General features: G+C 37.9%; 1 protein-coding gene across 9 annotated transcripts in view; it reads left to right on the top strand.

Moving 5' to 3' along the window:
• Nucleotides 1–15,070, top strand: part of CHODL (chondrolectin) — a 574,497-nt gene extending 559,427 nt beyond the window's left edge. For 7 of the 9 annotated variants that reach the window (XM_047875558.1, XM_047875561.1, XM_047875556.1 and 4 more), the window contains 3 exons: nt 2,676–2,762; nt 4,636–4,738; nt 14,823–15,070. In XM_047875558.1, the coding sequence (XP_047731514.1) occupies nt 2,676–2,762; nt 4,636–4,738; nt 14,823–14,907 (275 nt within the window). In that variant the 3' untranslated portion in view covers nt 14,908–15,070. Of the gene's footprint in view, nt 1–2,675; nt 2,763–4,635; nt 4,739–13,403; nt 13,483–14,822 lie in introns of all 9 variants that reach the window. The other 2 variants (XM_047875553.1, XM_047875555.1) reach the window with 2 other exon arrangements.
• Nucleotides 15,071–16,578: the final 1,508 nt, after the last annotated feature.

The following is a 16,578-nucleotide window of genomic DNA, read 5'->3' on the forward strand; positions in this document are numbered from 1 at the left end:
TTATGCACTTATGTTCTTTGTCTTTATTTTTTTTTTATTGGAAAAATATAAAGTTGAAATTCTCTGATGTTTTAAATTTGTGACACTATGTACTTGAATGCAACAAAGTATGTTACAGAGCATTCTTTAATACAACATCTTTTTCTCCTTTCTTTGAGCTTTTAGGTAAACTATTTGACCCTTTGTACATGTGTCTATTTTCTTTTATTTTGCATTCATACTTGCCAAATTATTCAGGACACTATCAACCTCAGAATCTTCTTTACTTGTTTTATATTAGGTAATTTAGGTTCATATTACTCAGGAAAGAGCATTTAAGATAAAAAATATTTTCTTCTTTATCTTCTATATTCCACCTAAATCTTCAAATAACCTGTGCTTTGTGAATAAGATTCCTTTATCTATTTTTTGTTTTTGATGCACGTGTACAGTTTTATAGTTACAAATATATAACTATGTGTATAGCATTTTTATTCTTTATTTTAACTGGAATATTTTCATCTTTGTTTATTTTCTATTTGTTAACCTTCTTTGAGCTTAGTGTTTTGTTTTTAGGGGATGCTGGTTTGATGAAATTTCTTGCTTATATGGTCAGTGCTTTTTTAGTGGAGAATGATTAATTTCTGGTGGCGAGGGGTTAAAGGAGTAAGCAGTGGGATTTATTAAAATTTGTGAATTAGACCACTTATTTTGAACTTTATTCTCCAGTTACACCTGAAGTACTGTGTGATTTGAACTTCATCTCCTCTTTCTGCCCCTGCATGCCATCTAATAATATGAGCAATGATATCTGAAATAATAAACAATTAACCTAGTAATTAATGAAGAAACTGAATAACTCACTACTTGATTTTTTCACTCTTCTCTATTTTTTGTTATTGTTCTGTGAGTTACATATCTACTCTTTGTGACTGTCAGTGTTTTCCTAAGACATTTTTAAGGGGATACTGCTGAATCTAATTTTTGTATTCATTAAAATTGCATTATGCACTCTTGTTCTTAGACATTATATATAGTATACATGGGATTAAGTTTTTAAAATTTTGTTAATCAGAAATTGCATCAATTAAAGACTTTTAAGAGTATTTTCAAAAATAACCAGTTCTGGGTTGCCTGGGTGGCTCAGTTGGTTAGGCATCCGAATTCAGCTCAGGTCATGATCTCATGGTTCACAAGTTCAAGCCCTGTGTTACGCTCTGTGCTGACAGCTCAGAGCTTGGAGCCTGCTTCAGATTCTGTGTCTCCCTCTCTCTCTCTGCCCCTCCCATGCTCATGCTCTCTATTTCTCAAAAATAAATAAAAATATTAAAAAAATTTTAAAATAACCAGTTTTGTGTTAATAAATAGAATAATATCTGTATTATTTATTCAGCAAATACCAGTTGGGCACCGACTGGCATAAGGTGCCTCAGTTCTGTAGAAAAATGAGTGTAGGAAAGGACCATATCTAAAACCTCCAGGAGGCTATTAAAGTGTTAGGGTGAGATTGTACACAAGGGTAGTAAATATTCTTACAGGATGGTGTATGGTAAAGTTCCAATAAAGAGAGACTACGTGGCCAAATAAAGAGTAGCAAATATGGTATTAAAAATAACTTAACATTATAAACTAATTCAAAATGTTGCAAGTGTTTTTTCTTTTCCATCATTTGACAAACATAAACAAAGAATTATATTTTGAAGCAAAAGACAAGTTTACAGGTTTTTTTCTTACTAATTCAGTTTACTTTCACTGAACTGTTAATTTAACAAACAGTGCCCTAGGGGGAAAAATAGTTGGCACAGCAGTATCAGATCATGGTAAGAAATTTTGACACTTTTAATTGCATGGCCACTGAGGAGGTCTTGTCTCATAAAACCAGGAAAGAAATAACCTGCAAGCCTTAATTTATTATTGTTTTTTTAAAAAGAAATAGACACTACTCGAAAGCAAATCTAAGTATGGCACTGTTTTGCTAGGACAGAAATGTGCTTTAGAATGTTGTTCCTTGAATCATCAATTCCCAGTGCAATCCGTGTAGTCATCTGCTGATTATTACTGCAAGGAGAAATCTAAATATTATACTAATATGCTTGTCTTTTGAATTGCAGTTAGCGTCTCACATTCTTTTATTATTTTTTTAATGTTTATTTATTTTTGAGAGAGAGAGAGCATGAGCAGGGTAGGGGCAGAGAGAGAGGGAGACTCAGAATCAAAAGCAGGCTCCAGGCTCTGAGCTGTCAGCGTAGAGCCCTACACGTGTCTCGAACCCATGAACCATGAGATCATGACCTGAGCTGAAATCAGACGCTTAACAGACTGAGCCACCCAGGAACCCCAGTGTCTCACATTCTTATGCTCCCAATTCCTGCTTCTCTTTGCCTTTCTTTGTACCTGCTTGGTTTCATTATTGCCAAAGCAGGCTGTCATCAGTATAGATGCACTGTTGATTCGTAAATGCAGATTTGGGTTGCAAGGATTCACCAAGTAGATCCAGTTGCAAAGATTCACCAAGTGGATACTTTATTCAAAGATAATTAAATGATGACTTTACAGTTGAATAATTTCATGTACCTTTATTACTCTGAAATAAAAGCTATGATGTTTACATTGTTTTATAATACACTTTTATTTTCATCTACATTTGTATTTCTTTTTTTATCATTGTATATGTTGTTTGTACTTATTATTTACAGAGATCATTCCAACTTCTCCTGTAGAAAAGACGTATTTTACAAATCAGCCAGGAGATACCCATCAAAATGTGGTTGTTACTGAAGCAGGTAATGAATTCATGTGTTTTTAACTCCTCTATCAAGAGCAGAAACTGTAGTTTTAAACTCTGCTTCATGTTAGCCCTAACTTTTCTTATTGTTTATTGATGGGGGCAGTAAATTTGGCCTCTGGAATTTACTTTTGAACTAGGTTAAAACAGATAATGCTAAGCTAGTTTTTTGAATAGAAGAATCTATTTTGTTTCCTTTTGATTTTTCACCTCAGGTAGATGTATCTAGTAATAAACCAAGTAATCCACATGGAAACCTGGATTCACAGGGAACTTCCCCAACAACATGTAAGCGTTATGATGTACATCAGCACATTCAGCGGCCGGCAGACAGTGGTGTGCTGGTAAATGTTTAGGGAGAGACCAGTGTGGGAGTGGATATAAAAGAAAAAGCCTGATTTGTAGCCTTTGTAGATTCCTGTGGTATATTATACTCCCACCATGGCTGATTTCAAGCTATCAAGGTGACATCACTGGTGAACAGGGTGGACAGAGTACGTATAATTAGCTCTCAACCCAGCTTCCCTGAGCACACCAGTCTGCAAAAGAAATCATGAAATCCCAGTGCAGATTGCACATTCCCTGATTAGGATTTGAATCCCAGTCAGAAACTGCTCTAAGAATTAGTTTGGTGCTCCTTTTTGCATGGTCCTGTGATTTTTGGACAGAAATCTTGATATTTCCTAGTTGCTTTGTGAAGATTGAGCCAAAGAGCCAAAGTCTCAGAATCTTTCCACAGGTGATCTAAAATGTGAGGAAGAGTAGGACATACTTTCTCTTTTTCTTTACTGTTATATATAAAGGATCATGATGGGATTTTGAAAAGGAACGAAAATATTTCCTGAATCCTTAAAATGCTTGAAGTTTCATGTCAGGGGCTCAAGAGTAGGTAAAAGCATAGCAAATTACTCTCAAAATACCCCATCACTGGACCTCAGATAATAATATATCTTTAGTTAATAAAGGACGTGCTGTACAGTAAAATGGATAGTTTGATCTAAGTCTGGTCCATTTTGAACAGAATTATTCAGATTGGTAATGATGACAACTTTTGATTTGCTAGCTAAATGCATAGTTTTTCAATTTGCTTTTCTTGTATGAACATGACATTAAAACTTAGTGCTTTTTACTTTTCAGGTGCCTGATTTTAAAATCATTCAGAACATCTAAACCTAACTAAAAATATTAGTAAATAATTATATTAGGAATATTTTCCCTTTTATGACATTGAAAAAATGTTCAATAAAGTCATTTTAGTCTGTATGGGACTGAAGTGTGGCAGTTTTTACTTTTCCAAGAATACTTAATATTGTGTAATGGAACAGAACTAAACAATGATTCATTTTAGAATTTAATTAAGATCAAATCTTTATGCTTCTGGGGTCTTGTGTCTCTGGCTTATGACTGTATCATCAGTTAATTTTTTTGTATTTTGATTTAATCCCAAAGTCTTAAGTATCATCATGGCACTGACCTTATTGGTTAGGATGATTATATGACCAATAAATCAACAATTATTTTAATAATCAGTGCTTGTTTTTCTAAGTAATAGCTGAGAATTAATGAAGTGAGATAGATAAGATTATTAATATGTTATGAAAACTAGCCTCTATCTGAACTGTAGATTTAATTGTAGTTTTAGAAATATAGACACTGAATTGAAGCATGGCAACCAGTGAAATATGATTTTGTTTTTAATTTTTATTAAACCTGAATATATTATTTTATTAGGTTATTTAATATTTTGGGAAGAAATTTATTTGGAATTATAATAATTTTATTTTACCTTGAATTTTTGGGCAATTTTATATAATGTTAGTGTGAGAATTCTGCCTCTGCCATCTTTTTTACTGACTGCTTTATTTCTGTAGGCATAATTCCCAATCTAATCTATGTTGTTATACCAACGATCCCACTGCTTTTATTGATACTGGTCGCTTTTGGAACCTGCTGTTTCCAGATGCTGCATAAAAGGTAAATAATTCATGTATGCAGAGACAACTTAAAAAGTTTTATGTAGGTTTTTATAACTCTTTAAAAATATTAGTGTAAATTATAGTTTTACTTTGTCTCAAGAAAGTTCTGAATTTTGGAGCACCTGAGTGGTTCAGTCAGTTAAGTGTTTGACTCTTGATCTCAGCTCGGGTCTTGATCTCATGGTTATGAGTTCAAACTCCAGGTTGGGGCTCCACTCCCACTTAAAAAATAAAGAGAGAAAGTTCTGATTTTCCTATCTGTCAGTACACACCCCATGTATCCAGTCTAATAAGATAGGCCTTGAATACAGGATTCATGCATTACCTCACTTAATATTCATAAGTCATATGAGGTAGGTGCCCTTTTGTTTCTGTTTTTCGGTTGAGAAGATGGTGGCTTAGATGGGTTACACAATTTTGCTTTGGTTCTCACAGCTTGTGTGGGTGGTGGATCTGAAATTTGAATCTTTGTAAGCTTACAACATATGCAACTACTCTATACTGACTCTTGTTTCTTACATATAAGCATTAATGCTAAGCCTTTCAATCTTGACCCCAAGTTGTATGCAAGACTTGATTTTTGTAAGTGCACTCTATAATACTTTTTCAAAAATTTAAGTCATAGGCTTTTGTTTATTTCCAAAGGGTCTTCTGAGTAGAGGAAATCAAGTACAATGGTAAAAGTAGGTCACTTTTAGTATGCATCTTCAGCCAAAATGATATATCTTAACAGCAAGATTCTTCAGAGTATTCTTTTATATCTATTTAGCCATATACCCTTGAGTTAGAGGTGAAATTTTTTTCATTTTAATATATGAAATATAAATATATATTAAAAGAAAAAGGAAAAGATGTTGGATTTAAATAAGAACATATTTGCTAGAATAAACTAGCCATCTTTGTCAGTATTTTATTTTATTTTATTTATTTATTTATTTTTTTTCTGGTACATTTCTTTTTTTTTTTTTTTTATTTTTTTTATTTATTTATTTATTTTTTTTTTTTATGAAATTTATTGACAAATTGGTTTCCATACAACACCCAGTGCTCATCCCAAAAGGTGCCCTCCTCAATACCCATCACCCACCCTCTCCTCCCTCCCAACCCCATCAACCCTCAGTTTGTTCTCAGTTTTTAAGTCTCTTATGCTTTGGCTCTCTCCCATTCTAACCTCTTTTTTTTTTTTTCCTTCCCCTCCCCCATGGGTTCCTGTGAAGTTTCTCAGGATCCACATAAGAGTGAAACCATATGGTATCTGTCTTTCTCTGTATGGCTTATTTCACTTAGCATCACACTCTCCAGTTCCATCCACGTTGCTACGAAAGGCCATATTTCATTTTTTCTCATTGCCACGTAATATTCCATTGTGTATATAAACCACAATTTCTTTATCCATTCATCAGTTGATGGACATTTAGGCTCTTTCCATAATTTGGCTATTGTTGAGAGTGCTGCTATGAACATTGGGGTACACGTGGCCCTATGCATCAGTGCTCCTGTATCCCTTGGATAAATTCCTAGCAGTGCTATTGCTGGGTCATAGGGTAGGTCTATTTTTAATTTTCTGAGGAACCTCCACACTGCTTTCCAGAGCGGCTGCACCAATTTGCATTCCCACCAACAGTGCAAGAGGGTTCCCGTTTCTCCACATCCTCTCCAGCATCTATAGTCTCCGGATTTGTTCATTTTGGCCACTCTGACTGGCGTGAGGTGATACCTGAGTGTGGTTTTGATTTGTATTTCCCTGATAAGGAGCGACGCTGAACATCTTTTCATGTGCCTGTTGGCCATCCGGATGTCTTCTTTAGAGAAGTGTCTATTCATGTTTTCTGCCCATTTCTTCACTGGGTTATTTGTTTTTCGGGTGTGGAGTTTGGTGAGCTCTTTATAGATTTTGGATACTAGCCCTTTGTCCGATATGTCATTTGCGAATATCTTTTCCCATTCCGTTGGTTGCCTTTTAGTTTTGTTGGTTGTTTCCTTGGCTGTGCAGAAGCTTTTTATCTTCATAAGGTCCCAGTAATTCACTTTTGCTTTTAATTCCCTTGCCTTTGGGGATGTGTCGAGTAAGAGATTGCTACGGCTGAGGTCAGAGAGGTCTTTTCCTGCTTTCTCCTCTAGGGTTTTGATGGTTTCCTGTCTCACATTTAGGTCCTTTATCCATTTTGAGTTTATTTTTGTGAATGGTGTGAGAAAGTGGTCTAGTTTCAACCTTCTGCATGTTGCTGTCCAGTTCTCCCAGCACCATTTGTTAAAGAGGCTGTCTTTTTTCCATTGGATGTTCTTTCCTGCTTTGTCAAAGATGAGTTGGCCATACGTTTGTGGGTCTAGTTCTGGGGTTTCTATTCTATTCCATTGGTCTATGTGTCTGTTTTGGTGCCAATACCATGCTGTCTTGATGATGACAGCTTTGTAGTAGAGGCTAAAGTCTGGGATTGTGATGCCTCCTGCTTTGGTCTTCTTCTTCAAAATTCCTTTGGCTATTCGGGGCCTTTTGTGGTTCCATATGAATTTTAGGATTGCTTGTTCTAGTTTCGAGAAGAATGCTGGTGCAATTTTGATTGGGATTGCATTGAATGTGTAGATAGCTTTGGGTAGTATTGACATTTTGACAATATTTATTTTTCCAATCCATGAGCAGGGAATGTCTTTCCATTTCTTTAAATCTTCTTCAATTTCCTTCATAAGCTTTCTATAATTTTCAGCATACAGATCCTTTACATCTTTGGTTAGATTTATTCCTAGGTATTTTATGCTTCTTGGTGCAATTGTGAATGGGATCAGTTTCTTTATTTGTCTTTCTGTTGCTTCATTGTTAGTGTATAAGAATGCAACTGATTTCTGTACATTGATTTTGTATCCTGCAACTTTGCTGAATTCCTGTATCAGTTCTAGCAGACTTTTGGTGGAGTCTATCGGATTTTCCATGTATAATATCATGTCATCTGCAAAAAGCGAAAGCTTGACTTCATCTTTGCCAATTTTGATGCCTTTGATTTCCTTTTGTTGTCTGATTGCTGATGCTAGAACTTCCAGCACTATGTTAAACAGCAGCGGTGAGAGTGGGCATCCTTGTCGTGTTCCTGATCTCAGGGAAAAAGCTCTCAGTTTTTCCCCGTTGAGGATGATGTTAGCTGTGGGCTTTTCATAAATGGCTTTTATGATCTTTAAGTATGTTCCTTCTATCCCGACTTTCTCAAGGGTTTTTATTAAGAAAGGGTGCTGGATTTTGTCGAAGGCCTTTTCTGCATCGATTGACAGGATCATATGGTTCTTCTCTTTTTTTTTGTTAATGTGATGTATCACGTTGATTGATTTGCGAATGTTGAACCAGCCCTGCATCCCAGGAATGAATCCCACTTGATCATGGTGAATAATTCTTTTTATATGCCGTTGAATTCGATTTGCTAGTACCTTATTGAGAATTTTTGCATCCATATTCATCAGGGATATTGGCCTGTAGTTCTCTTTTTTTACTGGGTCTCTGTCTGGTTTAGGAATCAAAGTAATACTGGCTTCATAGAATGAGTCTGGAAGTTTTCCTTCCCTTTCTATTTCTTGGAATAGCTTGAGAAGGATAGGTATTATCTCTGCTTTAAACGTCTGGTAGAACTCCCCTGGGAAGCCATCTGGTCCTGGACTCTTATTTGTTGGGAGATTTTTGATAACCGATTCAATTTCTTCGCTGGTTATGGGTCTGTTCAAGCTTTCTATTTCCTCCTGATTGAGTTTTGGAAGAGTGTGGTTGTTCAGGAATTTGTCCATTTCTTCCAGGTTGTCCAGTTTGTTGGCATATAATTTTTCATAGTATTCCCTGATAATTGTTTGTATCTCTGAGGGATTGGTTGTAATAATTCCATTTTCATTCATGATTTTATCTATTTGGGTCATCTCCCTTTTCTTTTTGAGAAGCCTGGCTAGAGGTTTGTCAATTTTGTTTATTTTTTCAAAAAACCAACTCTTGGTTTCGTTGATCTGCTCTACAGTTTTTTTAGTTTCTATATTGTTTATTTCTGCCCTGATCTTTATTATTTCTCTTCTTCTGCTGGGCTTAGGCTGCCTTTGCTGTTCTGCTTCTAGTTCCTTTAGGTGTGCTGTTAGATTTTGTATTTGGGATTTTTCTTGTTTCTTGAGATAGGCCTGGATGGCAATGTATTTTCCTCTCAGGACTGCCTTTGCTGCGTCCCAAAGCGTTTGGATTGTTGTATTTTCATTTTCATTTGTTTCCATATATTTTTTAATTTCTTCTCTAATTGCCTGGTTGACCCACTCATTCGTTAGTAGGGTGTTCTTTAACCTCCATGCTTTTGGAGGTTTTCCAGACTTTTTTCTGTGGTTGATTTCAAGCTTCATAGCATTGTGGTCTGAAAGTAAGCATGGTATAATTTCAATTCTTGTAAACTTATGAAGGGCTGTTTTGTGACCCAGTATATGATCTATCTTGGAGAATGTTCCATGTGCACTCGAGAAGAAAGTATATTCTGTTGCTTTGGGATGCAGAGTTCTAAATATATCTGTCAAGTCCATCTGATCCAATGTCTCATTCAGGGCCCTTGTTTCTTTATTGACCGTGTGTCTAGATGATCTATCCATTTCTGTAAGTGGTATATTAAAGTCCCCTGCAATTACCACATTCTTATCAATAAGGTTGCTTATGTTTATGAGTAATTGTTTTATATATTTGGGGGCTCCGGTATTCGGTGCATAGACATTTATAATTGTTAGCTCTTCCTGATGGATAGACCCTGTAACTATTATATAATGTCCTTCTTCATCTCTTGTTACAGCCTTTAATTTAAAGTCTAGTTTGTCTGATATAAGTATGGCTACTCCAGCTTTCTTTTGGCTTCCAGTCGCATGATAAATAGTTCTCCATCCCCTCACTCTCAATCTAAAGGTGTCCTCAGGTCTAAAATGAGTCTCTTGTAGACAGCAAATAGATGGGTCTTGTTTTTTTATCCATTCTGATACCCTATGTCTTTTGGTTGGCGCATTTAATCCATTTACATTCAGTGTTATTATAGAAAGATACGGGTTTAGAGTCATTGTGATGTCTGTATGTTTTATGCTTGTAGTGATGTCTCTGGGACTTTGTCTCACAGGGTCCCCCTTAGGATCTCTTGTAGGGCTGGTTTAGTGGTGACAAATTCCTTCAGTTTTTGTTTGTTTGGGAAGACCTTTATCTCTTCTTCTATTCTAAATGACAGACTTGCTGGATAAAGGATTCTCGGCTGCATATTTTTTCTGTCTAGCACCCTGAAAATCTCGTGCCAATTCTTTCTGGCCTGCCAAGTTTCAAAAGAGAGATCAGTCACAAGTCTTATAGGTCTCCCTTTATATGTGAGGGCACGTTTACCCCTTGGTGCTTTCAGAATTTTCTCTTTATCCTTGTATTTTGCCAGTTTCACTATGATATGTCGTGCAGAAGATCGATTCAAGTTACGTCTGAAGGGAGTTCTCTGTGCCTCTTGGATTTCAATGCCTTTTTCCTTCCCCAGTTCAGGGAAGTTCTCAGCTATTATTTCTTCAAGTACCCCTTCAGCACCTTTCCCTCTCTCTTCCTCCTCTGGGATACCAATTATGCGTATATTATTTCTTTTTAGTGTATCACTTAATTCTCTAATTTTCCCCTCATACTCCTGGATTTTTTTATCTCTCTTTTTCTCAGCTTCCTCTTTTTCCATAACTTTATCTTCTAGTTCACCTATTCTCTCCTCTGCCTCTTCAAGCCGAGCTGTGGTGGTTTCCATTTTGTTTTGCATTTCGTTTAAAGCGTTTTTCAGCTCCTCGTGACTGTTCCTTAGTCCCTTGATCTCTGTAGCAAGAGATTCTCTGCTGTCCTGTATACTGTTTTCAAGCCCAGCGATTAATTTTATGACTATTATTCTAAATTCACTTTCTGTTATATTATTTAAATCCTTTTTGATCAGCTCATTAGCTGTTGTTATTTCCTGGAGATTCTTCTGAGGGGAGTTCTTCCGCTTGGTCATTTTGGATAGTCCCTGGAGTGGTGCGGACCTGCAGGGCACTTCCCCTGTGCTGTAGTGTATAACTGGAGTTGGTGGGCGGGGCCGCAGTCAGACCTGATGTCTGTCCCCAGCCCACCGCTGGGGCCACGGTCAGACTGGTGTGTGCCTTCTCTTCCCCTCTCCTAGGGGCGGGATTCACTGTGGGGTGGTGTGGCTCGTCTGGGCTACTTGCACCGTGCCAGGCTTGTGATGCTGGGGATCTGGCGTATTAGCTGGGGTGGGTAGGCAAGGTGCTCGGGGGCAGGAGGGGCAGGCTTAGATCGCTTCTCCTTAGGTGATCCACTTCAGGAGGGGCCCTGTGGCAGCGGGAGGGAGTCAGATCCGCTGCCGGAGGTTTGGCTCCGCCGAAGCGCAGAGTTGGGTGTTTGCGCGGAGCGAGCAAGTTCCCCGGCAGGAACAGGTTCTCTTTGGGATTTCGGCTGGGGGATGGGCGGGGGAGATGGCGCTGGCGAGCGCCTTTGTTCCCCACCAAACTGAGCTCTGTTGTCAGGGGGCTCAGCAGCTCTCCCTCCCTTTGTCCTCCAGCCTTCCCGCTTTCCGAGCAGAGCTGTTAACTTATGACCTCCCAGACGCTAAGTCGCGCTTGTTGTGGGAACACAGTCCGTCAGGCCCCTCCGCTTTTGCAAGCCAGACTCGGTGGCTGTGCTTGGCCGGCGAGCCGCCCCTCCGCCCCGGCTCCCTCCCACCAGTCAATGGAGCGCGCACCGCCTCGCAGCCCTTCCTACCCTCTTCCGTGGGCCTCTCGTCTGCGTTTGGCTCCGGCGACTCCGTTCTGCTAATCCTCTGGCGGTTTTCTGGGTTATTTAGGCAGATGTAGATGGAATCTAAGTGATCAGCAGGACGTGCGGTGAGCCCAGCGTCCTCCTAAGCCGCCATCTTGCCGCCGACCTCCTTTGTCAGTATTTTAAATAAGAACTGATCGAGACAGTGCCGCCATCAGGGAAGGACTGCAAATGAAGTCATTTTTCTCTTTGGATTTTAGTTTATCTTCATCTGTTCTGAAATAGACCATAAAGAATCCACTAAGTAAAAAAAGCCCCAGAAAAAAATAATTAAATAGATATAAACTGTAAATGGTTCACATAAATTGTTTAAAGGATCCAAAGTGTGATGTACAGGCTGTTTAAATAAGACATTTTGAGTAATGATAATTAAAGCCTGGCAAATTAATACTACACTTTGTATCCTCTGGGTTTTCCAATATATATGTGAAGCACAGTTAGAAATTTTGTAATATTTTGTAGAGAAAAAAGACGATAGTAAATATCTCATTTCTTTCTTCACGTCCTAAGACTAGAGATGAAAAGATGATTAGCCATTGTGAAAAGCAGAGAAGTAGAGGAAGGATGTGATATAAATCCCCTCTTAACCCAGAAAACTGTTAAGGAAGAGCTGTAAATAACAAATCAGCTTGAAAAACCGATTTTAGGGTGGCTCAGTTGGTTGATCATCCTACTCTTGGTGTCAGGTCAAATCATGATCCCAGGGTGATGGGATCAAGTCCAGAGTTGGGCTCCACACTGTGTGTGAAGCCTGCTTAAGATTCTCTCTCTCTCTCTCTCTCTCTCTCTCTCTCTCTCTCTCTCTCCCCCTCTGCCCCTCTCCCCTGCTCATGCTCTCTCTCTAAAAAAAATGTTTATGAGAATGTTATGCTAAGTGAAATAAGCCATACAGAGAAAGACAGATACCATATGGTTTCACTCTTATGTGGATCCTGAGAAACTTAACAGAAACCCATGGGGGAGGGGAAGGAAAAAAAAAAGAGGTTAGAGTGGAAGAGAGTCAAAGCATAAGAGACTCTTAAAAACTGAGAACAGGGGCGCCTGGGTGGCGCAGTCGGTTAAGCGTCTGACTTCAGCCAGGTCACGATCTCACGGTCCGGGAGTTCGAGCCCCGCGTCAGGCTCTGGGCTGATGGCTCGGAGCCTGGAGCCTGTTTCCCATGCTGTGTCTCCCTCTCTCTCTGCCCCTCCCCCGTTCATGCTCTGTTTCTCTCTGTCCCAAAAATAAAGAAAAAATGTTGAAAAAAAAATTAAAAAAAAAAAACTGAGAACAAACTGAGGGTTGATGGCGGGTGGGAGGGAGGGGAGGGTGGGTGATGGATATTGAGGAGGACACCTTATGGGATGAGCACTGGGTGTTATATGGAAACCAATCTGACAATAAACTTCATATATTGAAAATAAAATAAAATAAAATAAATGTTTATATACACACACACACACACATATATATAGATAATAGATCTATAGATAGATCTATAGATAATATAGACCTACAGATAGATCTATAATATCTATGGATAGATCTATTATCTATGGAAAAACATTTATAAAAAAAGAAAAATTGATTTAAAAATATTATGCAGGCATTGTCATCTCTAAAATAAAAATTACTATAGTGCCAATAACTGAGTTTTCTTTAAAGTTTGTTTTCCTTCTTCCAAATAGTGTATTATTGTGGAGATTCTATTCATGCAAAAGTCTTCCAGGTTTTTGAAGATCTATGGAGTTTTCACTTGTTTGAAATTCCCAGAGTGAGAAAATAAACCAGAGTTGGGTACCTCCAGATGCCCGACTTAGATGTAGTGCTTAATTCATTCGTTCTTAGATCCTCCCCTTTTCCTTTCTCCCAGGAAAGCAAGGAGAACCTTCATCAAAGACTCAACTCCATTATCATCTGAGTGCCTTGCAGAAAGTTTAAATTCCAATCTGGTACACATGATGGTTTATATCATTCCATGTCATGTTCAAAATAGTAACTCTTGTTTCCTTAACTGGTAGTAACTCTTAAATGAAATACTAATGCTACACAAAAAAGTTACCTTCATAACTTAACTGCCTTTATTTACCATTTTAAAAATGTCATGTTATTTATAAACTTTGCTTGATTTGTTTTTTTCCTTGATGTTAGATGACTTCATAGATAAAGATGTGTTGATCTTACTTATTTGGAAGCAAATCTCCAAAACCTATAATTTGGACATATTTTATTAGTAGTAAAATCACAGTTAAACTGAAGTCAATTAATATTATAGAATTGTATTGTTCAGGCTTGTTAGGAAGAGTTCTTTTCTTTCTTTGAAGGAGTTCTGCCCTCCCCACCTACACTGAGAGTAACTGGAATGCAGTACCTGTGGGGAGTGGGGCAGATGCGGGGGAAGGGAGGTCTGTGTGGGGCAGGAAGTGCATGACACAAGGGACCAGAAGTGGTTACTTGGTCCAGGTGAGGGTTCATTCTCTGGAAACTAGACGCAAAGGAATCTAGATCTTGATAAGTAGCCTAGAGGAGGATGACTTATATAAACTCAGGAATGGGCACTTCTGCAGGAGCCTGAGCAGTGGCCATTTTATGGAAAGAATGAGGAGACAGCCAACTCTGATACAGGGGCTGGAAACGTGGGCTCAGATTCCACGTCCAAGGAGAGTGAAGTTCAGTCTCAGATCTAGAGGAACAAAGTTATCAAGGCCTGAATCTACTTTGAACTACATTGGTTGCAGAGACTGAAGTCAAACCAAACTTTTAGGGATTAAGTGACTTAACTATAAAAAAGGAAAACTGAGGGATGGTGATTAGGAAGGTCTTTATACTTAGGACAAAAACACTGTTTCAATCCTTTAGTATTAAATGCAGCATATGTGAATGGAAGAATATCCACAAAGCAAAATTTCAAAATCACTTATCAAATAAAATGAAGATTTCTTGGTGATTATAATGAAAATTGTTGGTATTGTTTCAGACATATTTGTGGTGTGTGTGTGTGTGTGTGTGTGTGTGTGTGTATGTGTGTGTGTGCATGTGTGTGCGTGTGAATGTGTCTGAATTCTGTACTACAAAGGGTCAAACAGAGATCATTCTATTTTTTTCATTATTTTACATGGTCTATTTACCATCTTCACATTCTGGAATAATCTGGAATTTTTTGTAGATGTGCTGGTGAGAGAAGAAAGACCCTTTCATAAGAAGGGTTTGCAATATCTCCCCTGGGACCAAAACATGCCTATTTCAGTAATAAGTCTCAGGCATTGAACTTACTTCTTCTTATGTTTTTCAGTAAAGGAAGAACAAAAACTAGCCCAAACCAGTCCACCCTGTGGATTTCAAAAAGCACCAGAAAAGAAAGTGGCATGGAAGTATAAGAATCCATCGACTTGGCTCCAGCACAGAAAATAGAATTTTAGAATTCTGGATCTGCATAAGGAATGGCATCTAGAACATTCGCTTGGAATGGCTTGAAATCTCAGAGGATCTGCAAGATGAACTGTAAGCTCCCCCTTGAGGCAAATATTAAAATAATTTTTAATATTGGTTGGTTATTTCATTTACAAAATACGCTGTGCTTACAATGGAGTGAGACATGCTTATCGCTAAAGGATGCACCCAAACTTCAAGTAAATGGAATGGACCATGCAGATAAAATTGCTGTCAACACATTAGAGAAGTGTATGTGTTGGAGGCAGTTATTTTTGTTTCTTTCACCTTTCATAAGTTGTAATCTAGTTCACGTAATGTAAATTGTATTAAAGTTTACAGTGTGCAAAAATATTTTACCTTAAGTATAATATTTTACATAAGTGTTTGATAAAAATGGACTGTTCTAATATTTATTTTTATGGTGTTTCATTTTTCAATACATGCTGTTTTGATTAAAGAAATTTATCACTATTTCCAACTGAATCCACACACACATAGATAAATTACCACAGAAAATGTTTCTTTTCTAGAAATGGTTCATCTTCTTTCAGTTTCTCTGCTCTGGGGTCAGACAGTGTTTAGGAAATCTCTTCAGAAATAAGAAGCTATTTCATTAACTGTGGTGTAAATTTACTCAAATATTTTACTTAGAGGCAAGAACTGTCTAATTTCAATTGTGCAAGACATGTGCCTTACAATTATTTTTAGTTTAAAATTCAACAGATTTTGTAATAACTTTGTTAATAGCTGTATAAACAATATTATACTCCGTCTAGAACAAAAAATGGCATACACAATATAAATCATATGTCTTCACATGTTGCCTATATAACCACAAGTAGCTCTCTAAGGGGTTCTGGAATCAAGTTGGTCCTTCCCTTGCCCACAAAACAAAGACAGTTGTTTGGGGGTGGGGATTAGCAGTGAAAGCAGCTGCAGAGTGTGCCTAAGGTTTTCCATAGCTCTGTTCAGCCTCCATTAGCATATAAGGTGGTCTTATGGTTGGGACCAGGTGCGTCGTCACCACCGTCCATGTGGAGGTAAGCACAGCACACCGACATTTCATGAAGGAGAGAAACTATGATTTAGTGTGAAAATGGGTTGGAGGGCATCAGTGATCAATCATGTGTTCGTGTTGAGGATTCGTCTGAGAGAGTGAACTGCGGCTCCTCTTGTCTTCTGCTAGTTTCTTCAATGCTTGTGTCTCCTTCTCAAGAGACTTGTAACTATCTGGTCTTCAAATGTCCCTGTGTTCCTTTTAACTAAATAAAAAGTTCTTGTTTCTGACGAATGGCTGTGGGTGTTGTCTAAATCTTTTAAGTGAACAAAATATAGATCTGTTTGCATCAGCACATGAAGATGAAAACAAATTACTGTTTAAGTATGGTATGAATGGAAGTTGGAGTTATAGAGCATTTTAAACCTCATCTTTGCCCTGTTAAACCTTTGATGTTAGAAAATAAAGAGCTTTCATTAAGGCAATCATGACTAGTGTTGGTTGGTGAAACTTAAAGACAAATAGAGATGAGTGGGCATTGGCTCCCTTTCTGCTGCTTGGAGACTGAGGGCATGGACAGCTGTATTGTAAACTTCCATCTGCCCACACTTAGCACCCC

Source organism: Prionailurus viverrinus, chromosome C2, assembly GCF_022837055.1.
Source record: "Prionailurus viverrinus isolate Anna chromosome C2, UM_Priviv_1.0, whole genome shotgun sequence".
Lineage (NCBI taxonomy): Eukaryota > Metazoa > Chordata > Mammalia > Carnivora > Felidae > Prionailurus > Prionailurus viverrinus.